The sequence below is a fragment of the Megalops cyprinoides genome, chromosome 8 (genome assembly GCF_013368585.1).
Source record: "Megalops cyprinoides isolate fMegCyp1 chromosome 8, fMegCyp1.pri, whole genome shotgun sequence".
Taxonomy (NCBI): domain Eukaryota; kingdom Metazoa; phylum Chordata; class Actinopteri; order Elopiformes; family Megalopidae; genus Megalops; species Megalops cyprinoides.
The window spans coordinates 7,583,041-7,605,086 of NC_050590.1; the positions used below are offsets into that span (position 1 = coordinate 7,583,041).

At 43.2% G+C, this 22,046-nt stretch overlaps 1 protein-coding gene and 1 non-coding gene across 2 annotated transcripts; one reads left to right on the top strand and one right to left on the bottom strand.

The window, feature by feature from the left end:
* Positions 1-1,825: 1,825 nt before the first annotated feature.
* On the bottom strand, positions 1,826-1,897 carry trnag-ucc. Its single transcript has one exon. It is a non-coding gene; the product is annotated as a tRNA-Gly (tRNA).
* A 16,788-nt stretch (positions 1,898-18,685) lies between these two features.
* Positions 18,686-21,937, top strand: snapc5 (small nuclear RNA activating complex, polypeptide 5). The gene is made up of 4 exons (XM_036535469.1): positions 18,686-18,975; positions 19,618-19,740; positions 20,702-20,776; positions 21,103-21,937. Exons 2-4 carry the CDS (start codon positions 19,651-19,653, stop codon positions 21,286-21,288), a joined length of 351 nt encoding a protein of 116 aa, XP_036391362.1. The 5' UTR covers positions 18,686-18,975; positions 19,618-19,650; the 3' UTR covers positions 21,289-21,937.
* Positions 21,938-22,046: the final 109 nt, after the last annotated feature.

Below are 22,046 nucleotides of genomic sequence, written 5' to 3' on the forward strand. Positions count from 1 at the left end.
AGTCCCTAGAAGAGACCCTGCCAGGCGAGGGCGGGCTTGAGAAACACCAGGCGATCTCTTTCCCCCACTCCCTCGTTCCCTCCCTCCACAGACTAGGCTGGAGGCTTAGAGACTTAGAGCACATTCTTGGGGGCTGAAATAATCCCTGCGTTCAGAAAACAACAGTGGCGGTTAAGGAACGACGGGTTGCACGCAGCGTTAAACGTCCTTGAACTTTGCCAGGGTGCTAGCCGCCCAGCTGATGCTCCGCATCACGGAGCTGATCTCTGGTGGGACAGCCATCCTAGCACCACACCTTGTCCACCGATTCGGTCAAAATCACCGAAAAAAAAACTTCCCTTGTCATCTTGTCCACCACACTATCCTCAAAGGGTTTCCACAGCTCCCTGTCACCCAACGTTACAATTTGGGGTGCTCTTTGGGGGCAACGGGGCAGGGCAAACGGATCTCCATGGTAACAGGCTCCCTCTGAGACCGTGGTCATCACTCCACTGGCAGAGGGACCGTAAGATTCCAGTGTGAAACCACAGGGTTTCAGGGGAACAGGCAGAGCAATGTGCTACATCCACATTTCCAGCCCGGGAGAGCCAGTGAGAGGAAACCCCGGTCTATTGGTTTTCCCCTCAAACTCCCACTAGCAACACCAGGGAAATCTCTCCGTCCACAGATTAAGGCATTCGCCCTAACCAGAAGAGTCATCAATCTTTGAGTCTCCTCCCATACATTTGAAATGTGCAAATTTATTCAGCATACCTTTCTCTGTGACACCATTCCGCAATGGTAGACACTGTAATACTGTAATATCGTTGCAATAAAATCTGTTCTGAATCACTGAGTAGTATAAATTTCTACCATATAATACTCCTTAAATACTTAAGCCCCTGCCCCTCCCCCCAAAAAAAACCAACAAAAACAATGAGGACCATAAAAAACACTCGTCACATAAAAATGTAGGCAGCAGCTACGCAGGGGCAGCACTGGTTGCATAAAAATGTGCTTAGTTTCAAAAATATGCCAGAGAGACCGGAGGCAAATGGCTTAAGATAAAGACATCTCCGGTGTTCGGAAGCAGATAAACTCAGGGGTCTGCCCTGGCGATGATTTTTGGACAGTTTCACCAGAGCGGGAAAGAAGATGCTAAGATGTTAGCGATTGTGAGAGGAGCACAGGAATGCGATGGGTTTCCAGCATCCACTGGATGCATCTTAGGGTCCATCACCAGGTCCTCTGCAAGTGGTCAAAGGCCCTCTTTAATGGTCACTCACCACAGCAGAGCCAGATTAAAAAAAAACCCAGAAACTACCCTGCTTTTCACCACAACCATGTGTTCAAAAACCTTTTGGAAATGAGGGGTAGCTTTAAGATGTGTGGGCACGTAGTGTCAAAACTTTAGAATAGTAAGGCAAGATGATGATTTGTTTTAATTTTATTTTACTTTACTGAACTATCAGAGGTGCAGTTCAATCTAGCATTTTTCCTCCTGGTGGCAACACAAGAGGGTACATCAGATGTGCACTGTGACTCCATCCAGTATGTCCAAATTTAACTATTAAAAACATGACATGTATATGCATGGACATAGGTTTGGGGGTCAGGGGGATAAGGAGGACATATTCCCATGAAAGTTCAGAGAATGCATTTTAGCGATTATACCACAATGCGTCATTTGTAAATGTAAAAAAATGTAAAAATGTAATTTGAGAGAATAGTAAATGGAGCGTGTATTTCCTAGTGTTCTCATTCCAGCTGCGCACTCACACCGTGCCACGTGCGGCCGCGGGATTTTTGTTTAATTTGCATGCAAATGGGGAAAGTAAAAACAATTTGCGATGGCCGGGAATCGAACCCGGGTCAACTGCTTGGAAGGCAGCTATGCTCACCACTATACCACCATCGCAGACGACTGCACAAGTTTGCAGACGTGGCTAAGGCAGTGATGGAATGTGATGTTGCATGTGGCTGTGTGTATGTGATTACTACCAGCACTACGCGTTCAAATGACCACAGAGTACGAATAGCTATGAATGGCGTGTGGTAGATAGACCATTATCTTACTTGCATTAACTCTTCAGAACTGCAAAAACGTAGTTGAAGTTGTTTTGTGTATTAGAGTCATTAGAGACAAGAGTCGTTGGAAATCTTAAGATTCTGTCGGCAAATGGAAATGTTAAAAGGAGTTAATATTGTTCGCTAGTGTTTGAGTTAATCTGTGGTGGATGCACGTCTCCATCAGCATAAATTCTTTGCGCCAATAAAGATTAAAACGGTGATACCAGAACAAACTGGTGAATTTTCAACAGGAAAAAAAATATCATACAAAATCATACAATCACAAAGAATTACGTATTTTAGAAAATATCTTTGTGTATCTATTCAGGAATTTTTTTTATCCATTTAACGGCTCTCTTTGAAAGAAATTCAAATTTTTACAGACAGTTAAATTAATTATTGATTTTTAAACATTTGTGTCATTATTGCATTATTGTGTCATTATTATTTTGGTCTAATCTAACCCCTGGTGCTAACTAATGATAATTGGAGTCTGTTCATCATTCTTTGTTATAACTCCTTGACTTTGATTTTACAGCTTGTATAGCCTAATTGTATTATTATAGAATAATATCTTTTATTTTCCTTGTATAAACGCAAATTCGAGGGTAGCTGGTCAGCTGACTAATGAAAAACTTGCGACTACAGTGGAATTTCGAATGTTTATTGCACACGTGCAGATTCACCTTTTTTCTATTAATGGGACTGTGTCAGTAAAGCATTCAAATGTTCATGTGTTATCTAGATAGCGGCTTAACGTTTGCCGGTGATTTATGTAACCTTTTCCCTTTGTAATACTAATTAACAAGTTAACTATGATCTTCTGTTCATAACTGCCTAGTGGGATTTTTCTCGTGACTAATTCGTTGACACGAAGTATGAAGAGTGAAACCTGTACATTGCCTGAGTCAAGAGAAACCAGGTAGGCCTATCGGTAGCTAAATAAAGGTACCCATACGTTCTCATTTCTGCGTTTGTTCGTTTGGTCCTACTTTGACAAGCTGCAAGTTAGTAAGATATGGGACCTACAACCATGGGTTTATGGAGGCATGCAACGGTGGTGCTGTGATGCGTGACATCATTTACTGCACACAGTAAAAAAAAAAAGTGATCATATGCTGTTGCGGTCGGCGAGGGAAGTTGGCACCCATTCGCGGGTCCTGCCACGACTTTGGAAAGGGGAGAAAAAGAGACGACCTTTTCCTACCCATCAAAGACACCACCAGAGGTAGACAGGAGCCACGAGTTAGTTACTTACATACTTAAACCTGTCTGCTGGCTCCTACATTACATTGCATTACATTGTTACATTATTCTTTATATAATTACATTTATCATTTAGCAAACGGTCTTATCCAGAGCGACTTCCGACACAAAAGAACAGAAGTGTATGTGTATCTGCTAAGTTCTTTTCAAGTATCTATTCCATTCTATTCGAGCATCAGTGTCAGGCCAGGCTAACAAGACCAGCGTGTGTGACCATAACACCATTCAAACCCCCAAATTATTACACTTATTCTGCATTAAATTTAGGATTAAATTTAACTGGGGTTTCTGGCTCTCATTTTCGATGCTTCAAATGTTCTGATTTGCTGGTTTGTTATGGCCATTCTTGATGGGAGGGGGTCTACAAAAAGAACATCCTTAGTCAGCGTATAAACGCAGACAGCACCCGAAACCCGGACGGAGAGAAGGAACGCGGGAATTGTGTATCTATTCATAATAGAATATCTGTGATATGTGTACGAAGTAGTCAATGTGGCATCAGAGACAAAGAGTTTATGGCTGCAGGGGAAGCGGGTCAGACGTGTCTTTCGGTGAGGTTTGACATTTAATATTTGAGAAGCCAATACAAGATAACAGACTCTAAGACGCGAGAGTTCTGTCCATTTAATAATAAATCCTTGAATTAATTAGTCATGAATTAGTATTAATTAGTCCTCCGTCTGTGTATATATTTGCCTGGAACATGCAAGTTGTTGTTCTAAATGCTCAATCTGAAACTGTGGTTGAAATCGAGCTCTCCATTCATTCAGTCCAAGAAACACTCCCTCCTCTTACAAGTTATTGCATTCCCCTTGTATCTCGATGCATCTGAACAAACAGCGCCCTCTACTGGCCAGACATGTCTCCACCGCTAACTTTCAACCGCTTCAGTTTTACTTCTTACTGTCTTGCGCTGTGTTTTGTTGTAACTAGTATCTTAGCATGATTGTCAAAATACTTGGGGAGTACCCGAAGTAACGTTTGCTCGCTGTACTGGAGCTGCAATTGAATGAAAGCGTCAAGGCTGGGGAACTGGACATCTAGACAGAAGATTATAAACAGTTCACATAGAGGAGTGTACTAAAATATTGTTGCAAGAAGGGCATTCTAAAGTTTACACATAACAAAGTAGATGCGGATCAGACGTGTAAAAATGTGTTGGGCTATGATGTATTAATCCAAACAAAAACTACCACGAGAGCGCATTAAGAATTCAATCAGTTAGGATATAGTAAATATTTCACCATGGCGAAGCTGTAATGAATATTTACAAGGGGTGTTGTTTGGAGCGAAATCAAAGTAGTTGATTTCCTTCCCGACAATAAAAAAGAAAGGATTTTTATGGCTGATTTATTTGAATCAAACATTGCTATGTGAGTTTTTTTTTTTTTTTTTTTTGAATAAAGCGTGACCCACATCTAAAGACGGACAAGTGTTTCTCTTTCTTTCCACTGTTTACGTTGTTGGGAGATTCTTCTACGCAGAAAGACTACAGAGAACCGCTGCAGCCAGACACAACAACTACTGCTGATACATTTCACCCCCGGCTTCTGAAGGGTCATTAACGGAGCAGCTCACTCTCTGAGCACTACGGAAACTGTAAGCCAAAGCTGATAGATTTCAGCAGACAGCTCGTTGAAAACCTCGAGGTAATAAATCAACTCAACTCAATAGGGCAGAAGGAGGCAAATGTATCAACACCTTTACTGCGCCGTTCAATTAACAGAGATATCGTTTATTGGAAAACATTTCGGTCCTCTTTCTCCTTGCGCTATAATGTTGATGGACCAGCTTAGACAGAGGTCTGTTTTTCATATGATAGGCATTTTTTTCCTCTGAAGGATTTTCTGATGTTTTTGCTAGCCTTTGCGTAACTATAAATCTGTCTTCTGGCTATTTCGCCTCTTTGTACAATATTTTCGTTGAATCTGAAAGAAGGCATGGCGCCACTCACAGCCCTGTAGCTGCAGCCGCTAGTCGTTTCTCATGAGAAAAATAGACTTTTCGGAATCCCGGCTGGAACGCCCGCTCGACGTGACCACTTCAAAGGCCTGGCCGGTGAGGGGACGGGGCGCGAGGCCGGACGTCATTACTTTCCCCAGGTCTCGCAATACCGCCTGGCAGCTTTTGCGCTCAGACCTGCGGGTGACACGAACGTTTTCTCATAAATGTACATGAAAACATAAACAATAAAAGAGCAATAAGGGCTAGAGGTTTCTTGTAATCTATTTTGAGTAGATGAACTCCTGTCACAAGGGATGTTTTGAAATGGTTGACCTTACACTAAAAGGTGTGAAATGGTTGACCTTACTCTAAAAGGTGTGGGCAATATGGGTATTTGTTTCATTTTCTGTTTTTTTTTCCCACAGGGTAGAGGTATGTTGCAAGGAAGATGGAGTGCAGGTTTAATTTTCCAAATGTTTGGAACCACTTTCACTCTATGTAGTACTTCAATAATCTCATATTTGTCTTAATAACCCAACAATTTTAAACACTATTTACATGAAATTTGATAATGTTGCACTGATTTGACTATTTTTAATCCCATAGGGGTTGCTATGACATACCTCAAGATAAGCACCAACTTTCTTCATTTAGTTTTGGGAAATATAATTTTAGAGCTAAGAAATGGGGGGGGGGGGGGGGGGGGGGGGGGGGGGGGGGGGGGGGGGCATATATTTCAGCTGAACACAGGCAACTGTTGAAACTGCAGTTGCAGTGAGTAGTGGGCACCGATTCTGTAGGTAACAAAAGATCTGTTTTTGCGATTAATCAAGCCTTAATTGCAGCAGAACCTGAGTCGAAACTCCGACAATGACATAATTCTCCACAATCGGAGACCCAAGGGCTGCATCACAGCGCAGCCACGCACCAGGGAATTCACACCAGGTTCACGGGCCAGGCTCAGGATTCCAACAATAACATCTCCCCGCTAAAGGGAAATTCCTTTACCTTGCACACTTCTCGCTGCAGGAACACACAGCCCCGTTAATCCCGCTTCCTGTAATGAAGTCATTAAACAGTGTCATTTGCAGCGTTTCTTATTCGAACAAAAAAATATATATATATATATCAGCTGTTGTCTTAGACACAGGAACGAAAAAAATGTCGTTCCACAATACAAAAAAGTTTTTAAGTTCCAGTTGATTGCATCCTTTCTGTTAGTTAAATCTGCTCATGCCACCTATTTCCAAAGCACTTGCAATATGAGCTACTATTTGTACGCCAAACTACTGAGCATTAATTGTCTGGTACAATGTGGACGGTGAGCTGGTGGTGAAGAAGTAACGAAACGGACAGGGATATTGTTGAGAGCCACATCCTGCCAAAATCAACTCTAATCAGAGCTTTGAACATGTCTGAGCGGCAGGGGCTGCAGGCCCTTCTTTAAGTGGAGGTGACAGTGTGTCTGTGAAACACATTACAAGTCAGAGGAAATTGGAGATAAACAGATAAAAAAAAAAAAAAAAAAACGAAAACGCGATCTCTGCTGGAAGCGGCAGTGCACAGAGGGCAGGAAATAAACCTGTATTTAAGCTGATTACCCGACCGGAGTCCTTGGCCCTTTCAGCAGCTCTGCGCAGCCCAGGCCCGCACCGCAAACCACTGCTGTTAATTAGAGATTTGCAAAGGGGGGAAAAAGGCAGCCTTGTCAGGCTTTCGGGAGTGTTAGTGATGGCTGGCTGGAGGGGGGACGTGCAGGGCTTTTAATTGGGCCTGTATGGCGTATCGCTGGCCGGCCCGAGCGCCGGTGATAATTGCAGGGCGCAGGTGGCTGGAGTGACGGCTCTGCGCGGGCCGGGCCCGGGCCGGCCTGTCCATTTCTGTCAGGACCCGGAACACTGAGCAGACAGCTTCTACCCCGGCCCCGCGCTCATTACTCAAAACCTGCCTGCCCTGTTGCCTTAGCAACGCACATTCAGCCCTTCCACAACACATCCACCAACATCCCCGACTCTACCCAGTAGGGTCTTGGAGAAGGATAAACACAGATAAGTCTTATTCTTTTAATCAAGGAGGAGGTGTACAGACACTTTAACAATGAAGCTTAGATGCCTTCTCTCTCTATTATCACTGAAATAACAAATAAAATGTAACTGTGCAATTAATAATATTGTTTCAAGAGTTCTCCAGCTCTCATAATCACCTCACAGTGGTTGTTGAAGCTTCAGCTCCTGCTCAAACTTTACATTACATTACATTACAACATCCCTCACATTTGGCCAGCACAACACAGAGCTCTTCACATCACTGATGTCAGCACATGAATCTCAGTCAATTTATGCTTACAAAAAAGAAAAGAAAAATTACAAATTACAGTTACATATTACAAATTACATTTCCGTAGATTCTATGGCCTTCTTCTATTATCCTATACAGCTAGACTTTTATTACATCTTAACTTCTGAAAAGTGCTCTTTTCAGATCTCCTTTAAAGTTACTTGTTGTCTCCAGTGTTCAGTTCTGCTTTTGTTTTTTGTTTTTTTTTTTTAATTTTTCTCTCTGGAGCGCCTTTTGCTGAGGTTATCAGGCATTTCTCATCCCAAACTTCCAAACATGTCATGACTGGAAGGTGTACTGTATGACTCGTACGATTGAGATCTGCCTGATAACCATCCAGAAACAGCTTGTCAAACACATGCATAGGAGTTGTTAAGATCTTGAAAGCATTCTTGTAAAAATATGCTGCTGCCATTTCTGGCACGAATCATCCATCGGCCCACGACTGGAGCAGTGAGAAACTGTGCTTGCAACTTCCGCCATGTCTCCAGCCCCGGGCAGAAACATTTTGGCAGCAAAGTCTGCAATAAGTAGAGGAGCTAACCACATGGCATCAGAAATCACCACTGCCACATTAACATTCTGGGTTTTTTTTTTGTTTGTTTGGTTGTTTATTTTTTTATTCTTAGAAGTGCAGAAGTGTGAGAAAATACAGTGTACATATGTGCTAAATACATTTTTAAAAAGTGAAATAGAGTAATGTATGCTATGATGAAATGCATTGAGTCATGCCAGGAAAGACGGGGCCTTCAATGTAACTTCTGAGGTGCGTATGAGTCGAGTGCGTATGAGTTGTATTTTCAGGAGGATGAGCGGATTTGTGTGTGACTGTCATGGATCACAGCGTTCTGAGAGCTGACACAGTGATTCAAGGTCTGATGACAAAATAAGATGATTGATGTTGAGCACTGAGGCAGTACAAATAATCCCTTGCATAATCAATTTTCAGTGCTTTTGGAAGGGGCTGCTCCGTATCACTGCATGCACAGTGGAAAATGCAAGTGAACAGTCAGATGACATCAGCTGTCAAAGAAACGCTGTGTATAGTCTACACCCTGAAGACACAAACGCCGATTATAAAGCATTTGTAACATACTGCAGGCTTCAGGAGAGACCTTATGAAATTAAAAAAATGGACATGCTCCATAAAATTGATACTAAACTGTAACACAGGCCTGAATTAAGTTAATACTAAAACATTCACAGATAAGAAGTTGCACGTCTTCCTCTGGTGGATGTTTGATAGACAATATTTTCACTGCTGAGAGAACCTGATGATCATACCTTAGAATGACCTTTCTCATGAGTTTTCTCTGTGTTTTGCTTGTGATTTTCTTGTAATTAGGCTACATTACATTATTGTCATTTAGCAGATGTAACATCCAGAGCGACTTACATAAGATACAGTTTTTACATTATATGTTTATACAGCTGGATATTTACTGAAGCAGTTCTGGGTTAAGTACCCTGCCTAAGGGTACAGCAGCAGTACCCCAGTGGGGACTCGAACAAGCAACCTTTCGGTTATCAGCCCTACTTCTTACCAATATGCTACAATGCCGTCCACTGACCCATAACGTAATGTAATGTAACGTAATTAAACTATAATGCAATAAATGCAATGTCTATATCTGCCATTTTGTGCACCCCTGTTGATTGCAGTTGGACCCCTCTGTATTTTCTCCTGGCCCAGAACTGGTCCAGTCGTAGCCTCTCACAAGATGCAAATGGTCGATACTCAATCCAATCTCCAGTCTAGTTGGTAATATCCACCAAAGCTGGTGGTGCCTTAATTTTCAGTAACGTAACAACCACCAAAAGCTGGGAGGGGTGGCCCAGTTCTGCAAGTGGGAACAGAGGGTTCACTCACTGCTCGCAATGTGCGGAAACAGACAGGGAATCATTCCTCAACCAGCAAATCAAACTGATAGAATTTCTCGGTTTGTGCACGCGAATCATCAGACAAGATGTGTCCGTGTTTCCGGAAGGCTCAGGCCTGTCCATGAGCCGGCCGATCAAAGCCAGCGGGGCCGACGCCATGCCGTTCGCACACAGCTGTCTCTCCCCCGGGCTTACGCTTGGGCCCCAGGTGCGAGACCTCAGCCCTGGAAGAGCCTGTAAATGAATGGTTTTGTCACCATATTAAAACATTCCTCCGGCCGGCAGGAACAGCTTAGCCACAAGCTGCTATAACAACCGACCCTAGCTGCTCGGCCGCCGCTCTGACTTCAGTGCCAGAGAACCCCTGCTCCCACTTATTCTGCACACGGCCGTGGGCGGAGGGGGGGAATTTGCACTCTTGAGGTTAGCTCAAAGATATCGATTGCCCGTGTTACCATTTCTATTGCTTTTGGTAATTCCTGGCTGCTGCAGCGCTTGCATACAGGCCCACTTGCTTTTCGGGTGGATTTCTGCGCTGCCGGTCAGAACCCCTGGTGTAATGTCATGGTGTCTGTGCTTGGCTTCAGTTCAGCACTGTCATGTACCACCCTTCCCTGCTGGGTTTTTCCCATGAAAGAGGAAGAAGAATTTGGTCTAACGAAAAATGAGAGGGGGATTAACTCCATTTGAGAATGTGCGTTACACAAGGTCATTTACGCAAGATCACTTATTTTAAGTGTTGGCATATCATTTTATTGTTGATCAATATTGGTCAGGAATATGTCAGGAAACCATCACAGGGTAAACTGTCAAAAAAACACCCTGAAACAGATTAGATGGATCAAAGGTATCAGATTATGAAGATGCAGTGTGGGCTTTATTGTGTATTTAGATGCAGTGTGGGCTTTATTGTGTATTTAGTTACGGGATTAGGTTGGTTAGCGATTAGTCTCCCTACTTGAAAGTTAGCGGGGTACGTCCCTCCCTTTGGTTAATCAGTAACCAGTTCTACTACACAGTGAGAATGAATGTTACACCATGTTGATACTAGCCATTATTATGTCTGAATAATTTTAAGTAAACCAGTTTACCTTACCCATGGTCTCCATCTATAATGACTAGTGTAAGGTTCCTAATAGGTTTGGCTTGTAGAGTGCAGTGTGTAGAGAGATCATTAAAGTGGGCTGCGGGATCTGTGGGATGAGGGGCACTTGGTAAATGAGGGGACAGGGGGAAGGAGAGGGAGGCGGGGCAAAATCTGGGAACGCGGTCTCATTTTCTGGAATGTGAGGAATGTCCCTGCCCCCTCTCAGCCAAAATTTGATTTAGATGAAATGATAGGAGAAGTTTAGGCCCCCTAATTCTGCAGGTCCAAAGCTGCTCACCACCCCCAGCACAACCATCCAACATACACATTCTAGCCCATGTATATACAACCCATGGACACACAGAAAAGCTAGATGACTGTGATCCATTACTCCACCCGAAAAGATCAAAGACAGAAAGATTTTGTTATTTATCATTCGAAATCAGTCCCCACAAGTCCAGAATTTGTTCTCTCAGCCCACATGGATCTTGGGCACAACTTTATTGTCCAGACTGATTTTTTTTACATACTGTAATAACTACTCTTGTTTATCACTTGTAATTTTAGGTGGTAATCAGCCATTTCAGGTCATTATCAACATAATCAAAGAAAATTATGACATCTGGAATTCTTTGACCTCAGAGTGGCCTTTGACCTTTACACTTGATGAGAGAATCATTCAGTTGACCATGCCCTGGGTAGACACATGTTTAATAATCCCATCAACCCTATTTTCCTTTGTTGCGTGTGAGAGAAAAGAAAATAAATGGCCTTAAATTGCATTCAGAAGTCTTTCAGCATGCAGCAGACATGCAATTTGGCATCTGAGATTAAGCAAAACACCCACACAAAAGAAAAAGGGTGTAGTCTCTTTCTCTCTCCCTCTCTCTCTCTTTCTCTCTCAATTATTTTTGGGAAAAAAGAAAAGATGAAAATAAAGGAGAACTCCTCCCCAGTTAGTCTGACATTATCAGGTTGCTATATAGCAGTGCTGCTGGGAGTCAGAGTTGCAAAGTGGTGCCAATACAAGTGACCTGATGTAAGCCATGTACATGGACTATGAAAAAGACCCAGCTGGAGGAAAGAATGAAAGTATCATTAATCACACAAGTGCTCTGTGCTGCTGGCGGATTGGTCATTCAGGTTTCTCAGAGGGAGAGAAGGAGAACAGGAATGCAGTGTATGGGTGGTCAATTAGTTTAGAATTTCAGCTGTGACTGACTGGTTCTCCGGTCAGAACCACGGGATCCCTCCCATAGTTTTAAACCACATCGTATCAACAGCGAGCAGAACACAGATTAAAACAAAATGCATGCCATGATCAGAAGCATTCCCCGAGCTAAAACAAGGAGCTTCGTCTCCATCGCTCCGGCCTAAATCAACAGCCTCCATTGCCGTTACATTGGACTGCTTTACAACCAGCCTGCCAATGTTTTTAACCCCGTAAAGATTTCAGAAGCACTGCTCTTTGAATTTGCACATAGGGTGAGCTGCTCTGAAACAAAGTAATTTTGTACTTTAGTACATCGCTTTGGATAAAAGCATCTGCTAAATAAATAAATGTAAATGTAAATGTAATTTTGTAGGTTCTTGGGTCCCATCTCCAAAGAATATACCAGTTGACCCGGCAATTTTACACTATTTTTTGAATACACCCCGTGATGGAGATGGAAAGGTAGGGTACATATAAAACCTGCTTGCACATCACAAAAACAAATGTATGTATTACAATACAAGTAATGTGTACAGGACAGAGGCCAGTCACCCATACATAAATGCTGAACCTTGACTGAAAAATTCCCTGAGAGCTTAATAATTTTCAGCTTTCATTTAAAAACTCGTTACACCGCACTAGCCTTGTAGCTGATCCTGAACCACTAATAAATTCTGGTCTGGGAGTGTTGAGATATTCTGGATCATTACCAGGGTCTTGCTGGTGATACCCATGTGAAATGCTTTCACTCGAAGGAGAAGGTGATTTATATGAGTGATTGTGCATTCCCCATGTCCTGGTGTTGTGTGTGTGTGTGTGTGTGTGTGTGTGTGTAGGGGGGGGGGGGGGGGGGGGCATTCAGCTGCAGTCATAGAGGACCCCTTTGTGACACAAAAATAATTCCACTAATAATATGTTTCTGAAACAACTGAAGTAACTGAAGACGGAGCCAAAAAAAGAGGCCAGAACTGGTCAGGCTAAAATTGGTTGCCATTGGCTATTCAGCTCCTTTCCTGGGTCACTTAGGGGTAGGAAGGAGCATTTGACTTCTGCATAGCACTGGAGGAACTATGATAACACATACAGTCCACTTTGTCAACCTGGCTGCTTTTTTGAGGCTGTTTCTATTATGACATTATTATTCATCATCTCATTTGCTGTAATAATAATAAGCATTGAGTCAAAGTACTTGATTCATTTAGTCTGAAGATTTGAGCAAACAAAAAAAGGCTCAAATTCAAGCAGCGTACAGTGACCTGGGGTTAGCACGAGCTGGCCTTACTCTCTTAGTCAGATCAGACAGTCTGTGTGCACTCAGATTGTGTGCCTGTGTGTGTGTGTGTGTGTGTATTACTATGGTGTGCATGTCTGTGTGAGCGCATGTATGCTCAGTGTGTGCGTCTGTGTGCATGCGTGCGCGTGTGCATAGCACATGCAAACAGGAAGAGCGGAGGCTCGAGGCAGTGCCATGAAACAAAAGGCCCACCACTTCCCCTCCCTCCACTACGCACTTTCCTTTCATTATCCAACAAGGGTCATTTCTGTATCACTGCCCTAATAGGGAACATCCTGAATATCAACACCCCTACCACTGACCTCTGTGTCTTTATCGGTCAGCTGCAATGGGCATGGGAGGAGGTGTGCAGAACAGCTCTGTAGGGCAAGGAGCGATTGCAAGTTCATAGGAAGGGTTGGGGGTGGGTAGGGGGGGGGCTGGTCTACAGCTTCCAAAATCCTTCACAGGATAACTGGAGGAGTATTGTTTTTTTTTTTTGTTCTTTTTCCTTTGACCAGGCACACTGCAATACCCATGATCTGTTTGTCTTCCTCGCTGATTAATGGGCCCTTTCACTTATATTGCACACTGCACGCAGTCTGCGGTTCCTCTCCACTCTCTCTCTCCTTCTCTCTCTCTCTCCCTCTCTCTCTCTCTCTCTCTCTCTCTGTCCCCCTCTCTTGCCCTAGCTCTCCCCCACTCTGCTCTCACTGAAAATTGAGTCATAACTTCCTGACTGCACTGTCCAAAGGTCAGTCCCCCATGTAGCCCCACCCCCCCCCCCCCACCCCCACCCCCCACAAACCCCCCTCCTTCTCATTTTCCCCTCGTAGGGCCCCTCAAACAACACACCCAACTCCGCATTCCAGACGGAACACCTTCAAACACTCCCGCCCCAGCAGAAAGTAACAGAAATCCCAGCTGCCACCACGCCCCCCCCCCCCCCCCCCCCTCCCCAACCACAGCACAATGAAGACATCTGACAGTGTGGCAGCGTCACAAGCTCTGTGATGACAAGCGGAGGGCAACTGGAACTGTGAGTGCACAGATAAATATATGTGGCACACAAACCATGTGTATCTGTTCCTGACGTGCCAGGCTTTGCGTTAAGCCCTTGCAGAACTTCCTCCCATTCCCTCTCATGTCTGGGCTTGGGGGGGGAGGTTTGGGGGAGGGGGGGGTCACAGCTGCTTTCCAGAGGCTCGGCTCATGGGACACCTCTCCTCTGACCCCGAGTCTGGTTCTCAGTGGGGCCCCCACTCCGACAGCCTGTTCCCCTGATGCCTCCTCATACTCCTCTATACTCGGTAAATTCTATGGGTTCTGCACTCTGAAAGCATGTACCCCTTGTCCCTCCAGTTACTCCTCTATACTGCGTAAATTCTAAGGGCTCTGCACTCTGAAAGCCTTTTCCCTTTGTCCCTCCTCCTACTCCTCCACGCTCAGTAAATTCTATGGGCTCCACACTCTGACAGCTTGTCACCCCCCCCCCCCCCCCCCCCCCCCCACACACACACACACACACACTCAACAAATACAACTCCCCAGAACCACACAGGACCAGCGTTCATCAGGAGGTAGAGGTAGAGGGGCATGTCTCCCAGGGAGCAAACTGGACCAGGCGTGGAGGGATGGGGGAAAGGCCTTGTTGTCGAGAGATGTATTGTCGAAGCCTCTAAACGTGAACCCAGCTCTCAGTCACTGCTGCAGTTTGCCTTCTGTTAACCCGCCCTCTAGTGGCAGCTTTCCTAAATTTCTCTAAGATTCGGCTTTGCTCCTCAGTGCAGGAGAAGACCATTCGTTCAGAAAACAGAGAAGGTGACTGGGGTTCAGTGGAATCTGTTATGCGCTTGAGTTGCATTGACATGATCACAAATACCACTGTTGAATACATCTAAACATACTCACAGTCAAGACTTAAAAGGAATAAGCGCTAACATATACTGTGAAGAGCATTGGCTTAGCCCTGATCATGCTGATTTGTAACTACAGATATTGTTTGGGACTTTTTTAATTATCACAGGACAGACATACTGTTGGTAAGCCCACTGTGTTGTTGGCTCTTAATTTGTATTGACAGCCCAGAAAATAATGCCATAAGAATCTGCATTTGTACTATCATCAGTATGATGTGCACTAGGACACAGATGTGGGTCTTAGTGCATTTGTCCCAAATTTTATTATGGCTGTGCCCCAATATTTCCACACCATCACCAACTCACAGACTTCAGATCTCCAATGGAACATGCATTCAAACCATTTACTGTTTGTGTATAGGATTAACAAGTGAGTACCTCCAGCATCTCTTGAAAAATTCACAATTTACATCATATGATCTTTGGAAAAATTGTTTTGTTGGATGTTTTATTTCCTGCTCTCCTGTGCCATAGAGGCATAATATAGGCCCACCATCAGAAATCTAAATCTTTATCAAGTGAAAACAAAAGTCACCCATGCAGGTGTGCTGAGCTAGATAAAGAGGACCCATCTCTCTGCACCTAAAGTCATTAAACCGCCAGCAACACCGCAGCCAAGCAACTGGGCAGCCAAACCCCCAGGCAGCGAGTCAGAGCTCAGCTCAGGCTGTCCTGACCAAGGATTCCCCGGCCTGGCGTCCGTCCACCTTGGCAACCTGGAGGAGCAGCAGCGTAGCGTGTGCATGCTGCTGGCATTGCATTCTCATCCAGGGAGCAGAGATCGCACACAACAAAGGTGAGATAAGAACCGGCGCATCGCACGGTAGCCCCGACCACGGCACGAAACACCCTTCCCGCAGACGACTTCGCACAGATACGGACACGCACCACACACACACACACACACACACACACAGACACGTATACGCAATATGGCGTATTGTAAGTCGTTCAGGTATCAACAGGGGGCACTCAGACTCTTCATTCATTGTAAAATACTGCCAAAAATGGCTTTTATTGAACAAATCGTAGACTGACTGAGGCCCCCATCAAAATAATAACAACAGTAAAGTGAGTGGATTGCTTTAAATGTCTTTTGAATGAACAGATGCACAAATATGATTTAAATGCAAAGTTTAATGCTTTTTAGTCCACAGTTTGACAGATGCTTACTTCAAGTGCCTCTCTCCTGTTCCACTTGATCATTGCATTCTAATTATTTCTATGTTCATAATTAAGGTATGTGTACATGAATACGGAATGTGTCCCACAAATGTAAAACATTGCAAGTACAAAAATCACAGCAGTGTCCTTGTGGCAGTGTTTTGGTAGGCAAAACAGCAAAGCATAGGAGAAAAGACACTATAATTGATTCAACTCTACCTCACTGTGCCGAGCATACATGTCTATGCTCCGAGTAATTTGTGTAAGTATTTTATGGCAAGGTCAGCATAAATGTAGAGTAATTTGACACAGACGGTGCAATCCATTTTGGTATTTAGACATACAATGTCATGTTTGTTTATAAATTTTTCAAGGGGCAGAGGTAATAAGTTCAAGGAAGCCCAACCACCCTGGCTGTGACAATCAAATGAACATTAGTGGAGGAAATGTTGGAGCAGGCTGCTGTCCAGGTAGCATATCAGAACTAGTACAGCCATTGAATGAATCAGTACACCGTAGAGTGATTCTTGTTCAGGGCCTCCATCTCATTTGTTCATCCAGCTCTTTCGGTTCGCTGAGTCACTCGTTTGGTTCTTGCAGTTCGCTCAGTCTTCCAGTACATTTTGTTCAATGCACCTTGTTGAGTTCTTTCATCTCCTTCATTTCTTACAGTGTGCTTCGTTCTCCGAACACAGGGTGACCCCGTCCGACGTCATACTGTGCAATTTAATACATACTCGACACAATTGCTCTATTAGCGCAAAACTTCCTATGCTTGAGAGCGCAGCATGCAATAAAAACAAGTCCGCACTGGCATTTTAATCTACTGTATGACCTGTGTTCTTATTGTTATTTCATTATTCCACATGCAACGGAGAATTGCAGTCCATCAATGTATTTATTGGTGCAGGCATCGCTCGTTAATAACTACTATCGTTCAGGATCTTCACTGTTGTAGCTAAATATTTGGTAGAATTAAGGAAGGAAGGGTGTTCGATGATATTACATTGTTTTTAATCGGGGTTTTTTTTTTCGTCTGCGTGTCCGTTTGGTTTTAAACAGCATGTCAACTTCAGTACGGCTTAATGGCCCTATTCGTCATCTCGGTTCGTGGTATTTTAAATCGAGTGTCGTCAAGTCGCCACCCAATGGCAAGGAAGAGAAACGCACTGAACGAACTGGAGGAAATGAACTGAAGGACCTTCCTGGTCACTTTCTGAGTGAACAGGAGCGGTGTTGTTCAGACCTTGATAGGAGTGCATGTGCGTCGTGGTGTGTAATGTATAATACAGATAAAATCACAGTCCGAATGAATTTTGATACATTAAGAAAATAATGTAAAGGATATTAAACGTCAACAAAGTATATACTTTGATTTTAGATTTTAGCACTTTGTGGCCTCTACCTAGATGAACTGTCTTTCAGTTAAGACGTGGTCTGAGCGGACACGCTGAGAACCAAGTTATATGACTGTGTGACTGTCTTCCATTCACAACGAACGTCACTTTCGCCATTTTCATTGCATAATTTTGTTTGGAAGGCACAAGGGACAGGTAAAAAAAGAAAAAAACATCGTCGCCCGGGGCTGTTCAACTGTTGTGTCTACGGTGCTGTATCTTATGAACTGTACTCATCAATGTAAACATCTGGATGGACTTAGTCTAGGAATCTTATAAAGTCCGTAATGGGCTTCACTTACATTTTTGCAGACTGATTGAGACCAGTTTCATATCTGGTTCGTAATGAATTCCTTGTGTGATTTAGCGCAGTGTTGTATTAATTTGTTATTTATTTGGCTTGTCTTGTCAGGATTGAGTGCATATAATTGTCACCTTCAGTGCGTTCTGTGTGTTTATGATATAGACGTAGGCCTACGCACAGTTCAATTGTGTACGGACATTGTTTTGACACTTGTTAAGAATGCTCAACACATTTTACTAACTCGATCCTTTAATGTTTTACACACACACAATGTAAACTTAAAGACTTTGTTATATGAGTAGGAATCTCACCAGGGATACCATTTGCTACAAATTATGCTTCCGAGTGTAATGAAGTTGACACCTGCTAGTTCAAAAGCCTGTGCAAGTGAGGGGGAGTGTGCACAGAGGAACCGGGGGGCGGGGAGAGTAGCCTATTTTGTACACTGCTCCTCCAAGTTGCCAAAATGTAGGGGTAAAATAGGATTCATGAAATGATGCAGCCACTACAGACATTTAAGCATTTGTTCACTGTTAGTGTTAATGCAGTAGTAGCCACAATAGCTATAGTGTTTGGTTTTTTCAAGTACATTATATTCATTACACTGGCCTTTTTCGTTAGTAGTTTTGCTGTCTTAAAGCTCTGATTAGTTGTCACATAGATCAGATATTTTTGCGAATACTGTTCACAGAGCTGTCCGGGGACTTATTATATTTAAAAAGTAGCCGTCACGCCTGTCCTGGTGTTTACTACATTTGATCGGTAGGTGTCGTTGTACACTTGCATATTGCAGTACATGAAGTACAGTCCTACGTCCACTACGCGGCAGACTTGTCTCTGTCGTTCTGCTAATTTGAAATGCTCGTTCGATAGTCATTGTCGCAGCTAAACGCGTTTTGTTAATGTCAAAGTTTTTTCGACACGATTAAAGTTAACCGTAACGCCTTATAACAATGCTATACACATGGAGAACTTAACTCAGACAATGACTGTGAATAGAATTAGCCTATGTGATATGTAAAATAGCCTGAAAGTGCTTGTAAATATTCTCCCTGCTTTGAAAATATGCGCAACGTTAGTCTTAATAGGTAGGATCGAGTTATTTGTGCTCATTCCTGTCAACAGTCGCATTTTCAGGAAGGTAAGGGATTATTATATGCCTGATTGTTCAATTGATTTATTTACGAACGCCTGAAACACGTAGCTAGCGAGCCAGGAAATATGCATATATATAGATGTCTCTGATATGTTCGCCGAGACGTGGTCTTTGTACTGTTTATACTGGGTAGGGAGCTAGATAGCTGCCTAGGTACAAAACGTTACTCAATAAAATCGTGTTGTAGAATTCTCGTTAAGTTTTTCATGTACGTTCCAGGAGAACGAGTATATTTTTCCGGTTGATAAAACGACTATTTATTTTTTTCTTTAAAATACGTAGCGTTACTGCTACTATTCCTGGGTATAGGATCGCACGAGAAATGGATGATGTTTCATCACGGAGCTATCTAAAGAACGCACAGTGCCCGCCCCCATGTTGGCTTCTTAAAGCAGAAGACGGTCACAGAGAACTGGAAACAGTGTAACTCACGAACTGTAGCGTGAAGCAGTAGACCAGGGACCTTTTGCCTTAGAGCACATTTTGTAATTAGATTCTGATTTCTTTCGTGAAGTCGGGGACGTAGCGAGGGTGATGGGAACGAGAGTGTATGTGTTACAGCGTAATTAACCTTTCCTTCATCTAAAAGGCTGTGTTCGTGACACACGTTGATCTTGTGCTCTGCAGTGTCCAGTAATGGTCTAGATACACACAAGGACCATGCTGAGCCGTTTACAGGAACTCAAGAAGGAAGAGGAGACCCTCCTGAAGATCAAAGCCATGTTGCAAGACCAGCTCAACAGGCTGAAGGTCAGTTCACCCTTGTGTCAAGACAGAATGCTTGGTGATACCTGTGTGTGTGTGTGTGTGTGTCTGTGTGTGTGTGTGTGTGTGTCTGTGTTTGTGTGTGTGTGTGTGTCTGTGTTTGTGTGTTGTGTATGCACACAGAGAAAAAGACTGCATGTGAAGGGGGGAGTGTGGAAGTGTGTTGTTGAGGATGGGTGAATGGTGATGAATGTGTCAATGATGTGAACAGGTGTTGTATAAGACAGAGTGCTTACCATCCCTGGTCCTGGGGGACCCCTGTATCTGCTGGTTTTCATTCCAACTGGTTTTCAGTTGGTTAGGTAGGATTAAGTTCTTAAATGAGTACTAATTGCAACTTGATTTCACTTAAGCATCTGTTTTCAGTTTTCTGTCTCAGATAAGGGTTGATAGAAATATGTTGGCTGTAACAGAAAAATATACGTGAGATACTTCTGAAGATTATTCCTGTTTGAGTCCCTTAAACAAATTAGTAATACAAAGAGCAATCAGATGTTCAGCCAGGCCAAGAACAAGGACTTGAACAACTAATTATACCTAAATAGAGCAGCTGTACCAAATTTGTTCAAGGGCTAGGTATGTTAAAAAATGATGTTGCCCTGTTTTCATGTTAGCACAAACACATTTGTGACAACATAATATGTTCACAAAGAATGTGTATAAGATTAAACATAGAGATATAAAAAAGGCATAAAGTGTATCTTCAGATAAGGAGCAGTGTCCCGCTAACAGCCCAAACCTAATTATTTGAGAGTTCAGCTGGAATAAAATGCAGCATCCACAGTGGGACCCCCAGCACTACAACTGGGAAACACTCGGATAGCAGATTGAGTAATTTAGGTTCAGGCATATTTTGAGCTCTGCTGGCATCAGCCAATGATCGTAATGAAGCGGTGAGGTGATCCTGATGTCCTGAGAGACAATTCTCTTCATATTTTTTTTTTAGTTTGAAGAAGGTGCACTGAGGTCGATGATCAACGCCCAGCGAATTGATAGCCCTGCACAGCCTGCTGTCTCGGAGGTACGAGCTTGAATATGCAGAACTGAATCTTAAAACTGCATTTGCAAACACGCGTCCATGACCATAAGCACTGTTCAACAGCGGACCTTTGCCTTAGTTACTTAAATCGTGTAATTTAGCACCACATTTGTGAACATATTTGTCAGCAAGCCTAAAGTTGTCTGTATTTATATATATATATAAAATATGGCAACAGTTGTAATGGCTGTATTTTCACATGTCTGCATCCACTGAAATCTCCTTTGATGCAGTGTTGTGTTATTGTTGTCCCAGATGGTGTTGATGTGTGACCTGCCTCATGCTGACAATTCATTTATTGCATTCAGGTTCCACCACAGCTGGACAATGAGAGCGAGATTAACCAGACTAAGCTGCAGTTGAGCACCATAGTGGAACATGACATGGAGGAGGAAGAGGAAGAAGAGGATGAAGAGGAGGAGGAAGAAGAAGACGAAGAGAATGAATTTGAGATGATGGAAGAGGAAGAGGAGGAGGAAGAGGAGGATTACTGAAAAATGACTCCCATGGGTACTGCACCAACTGACTCAAGTAAACATGACATCCTGCAGAAACTGTTGTCATTTAATTGGCAGGTCTAGACCCTGTGAGATGTAACAGAAGTATTTTTGCATGTATATTTATTGGTAGTTGTTGTTTTTCTTTTAGTTTTGTCAGTTTTGCGTCTGAAGTTGATACAGCCTCTTTCAGAAATGTATTCACGTTACTTTACCAGAGACATTCATGGGGGGGGTGTAAGTTTTAACAAAGAGTAAGTCGATGTAGTGAATAAAGAGCTTGGTCTGGAGCTTGGAGCTGCGCTTCCGCACACGGCCACAGGGTGAAGTCTTTCACTTTATTCATCGATTATTAAGAACATTCCGTTCCAAGCTCTAGTTCTACCTCATTTATTCTTGGATGCATCCTTCAACTTATTGTGAATCTACCCACATATGTTAAGAACAAATTCCCTGCTACTCTGAAAACATGCCTTAAGCTGTGAATCTGTTTTGTACTGTGCTTGTTCTTGCTGCTTTGCTGTAAATGATGTGCACTGGGGAAAAGATGTTTTATTTGTTACATGCCAGAATCTCTGGGCCAAATGTGTATATTTACATGAGTATTGTAAAGTTGTTAAAATTGTTGAAACTGGAATAAAAGACATGGAGCTAAAGTAGGTATTTGTGTTGCAGAGCTCTTAACTTATTTTAATACATAAGAACACCAGCTCATCCTAAATCCTTTCATGGTTATGTAACCTACCGCAGGCTAT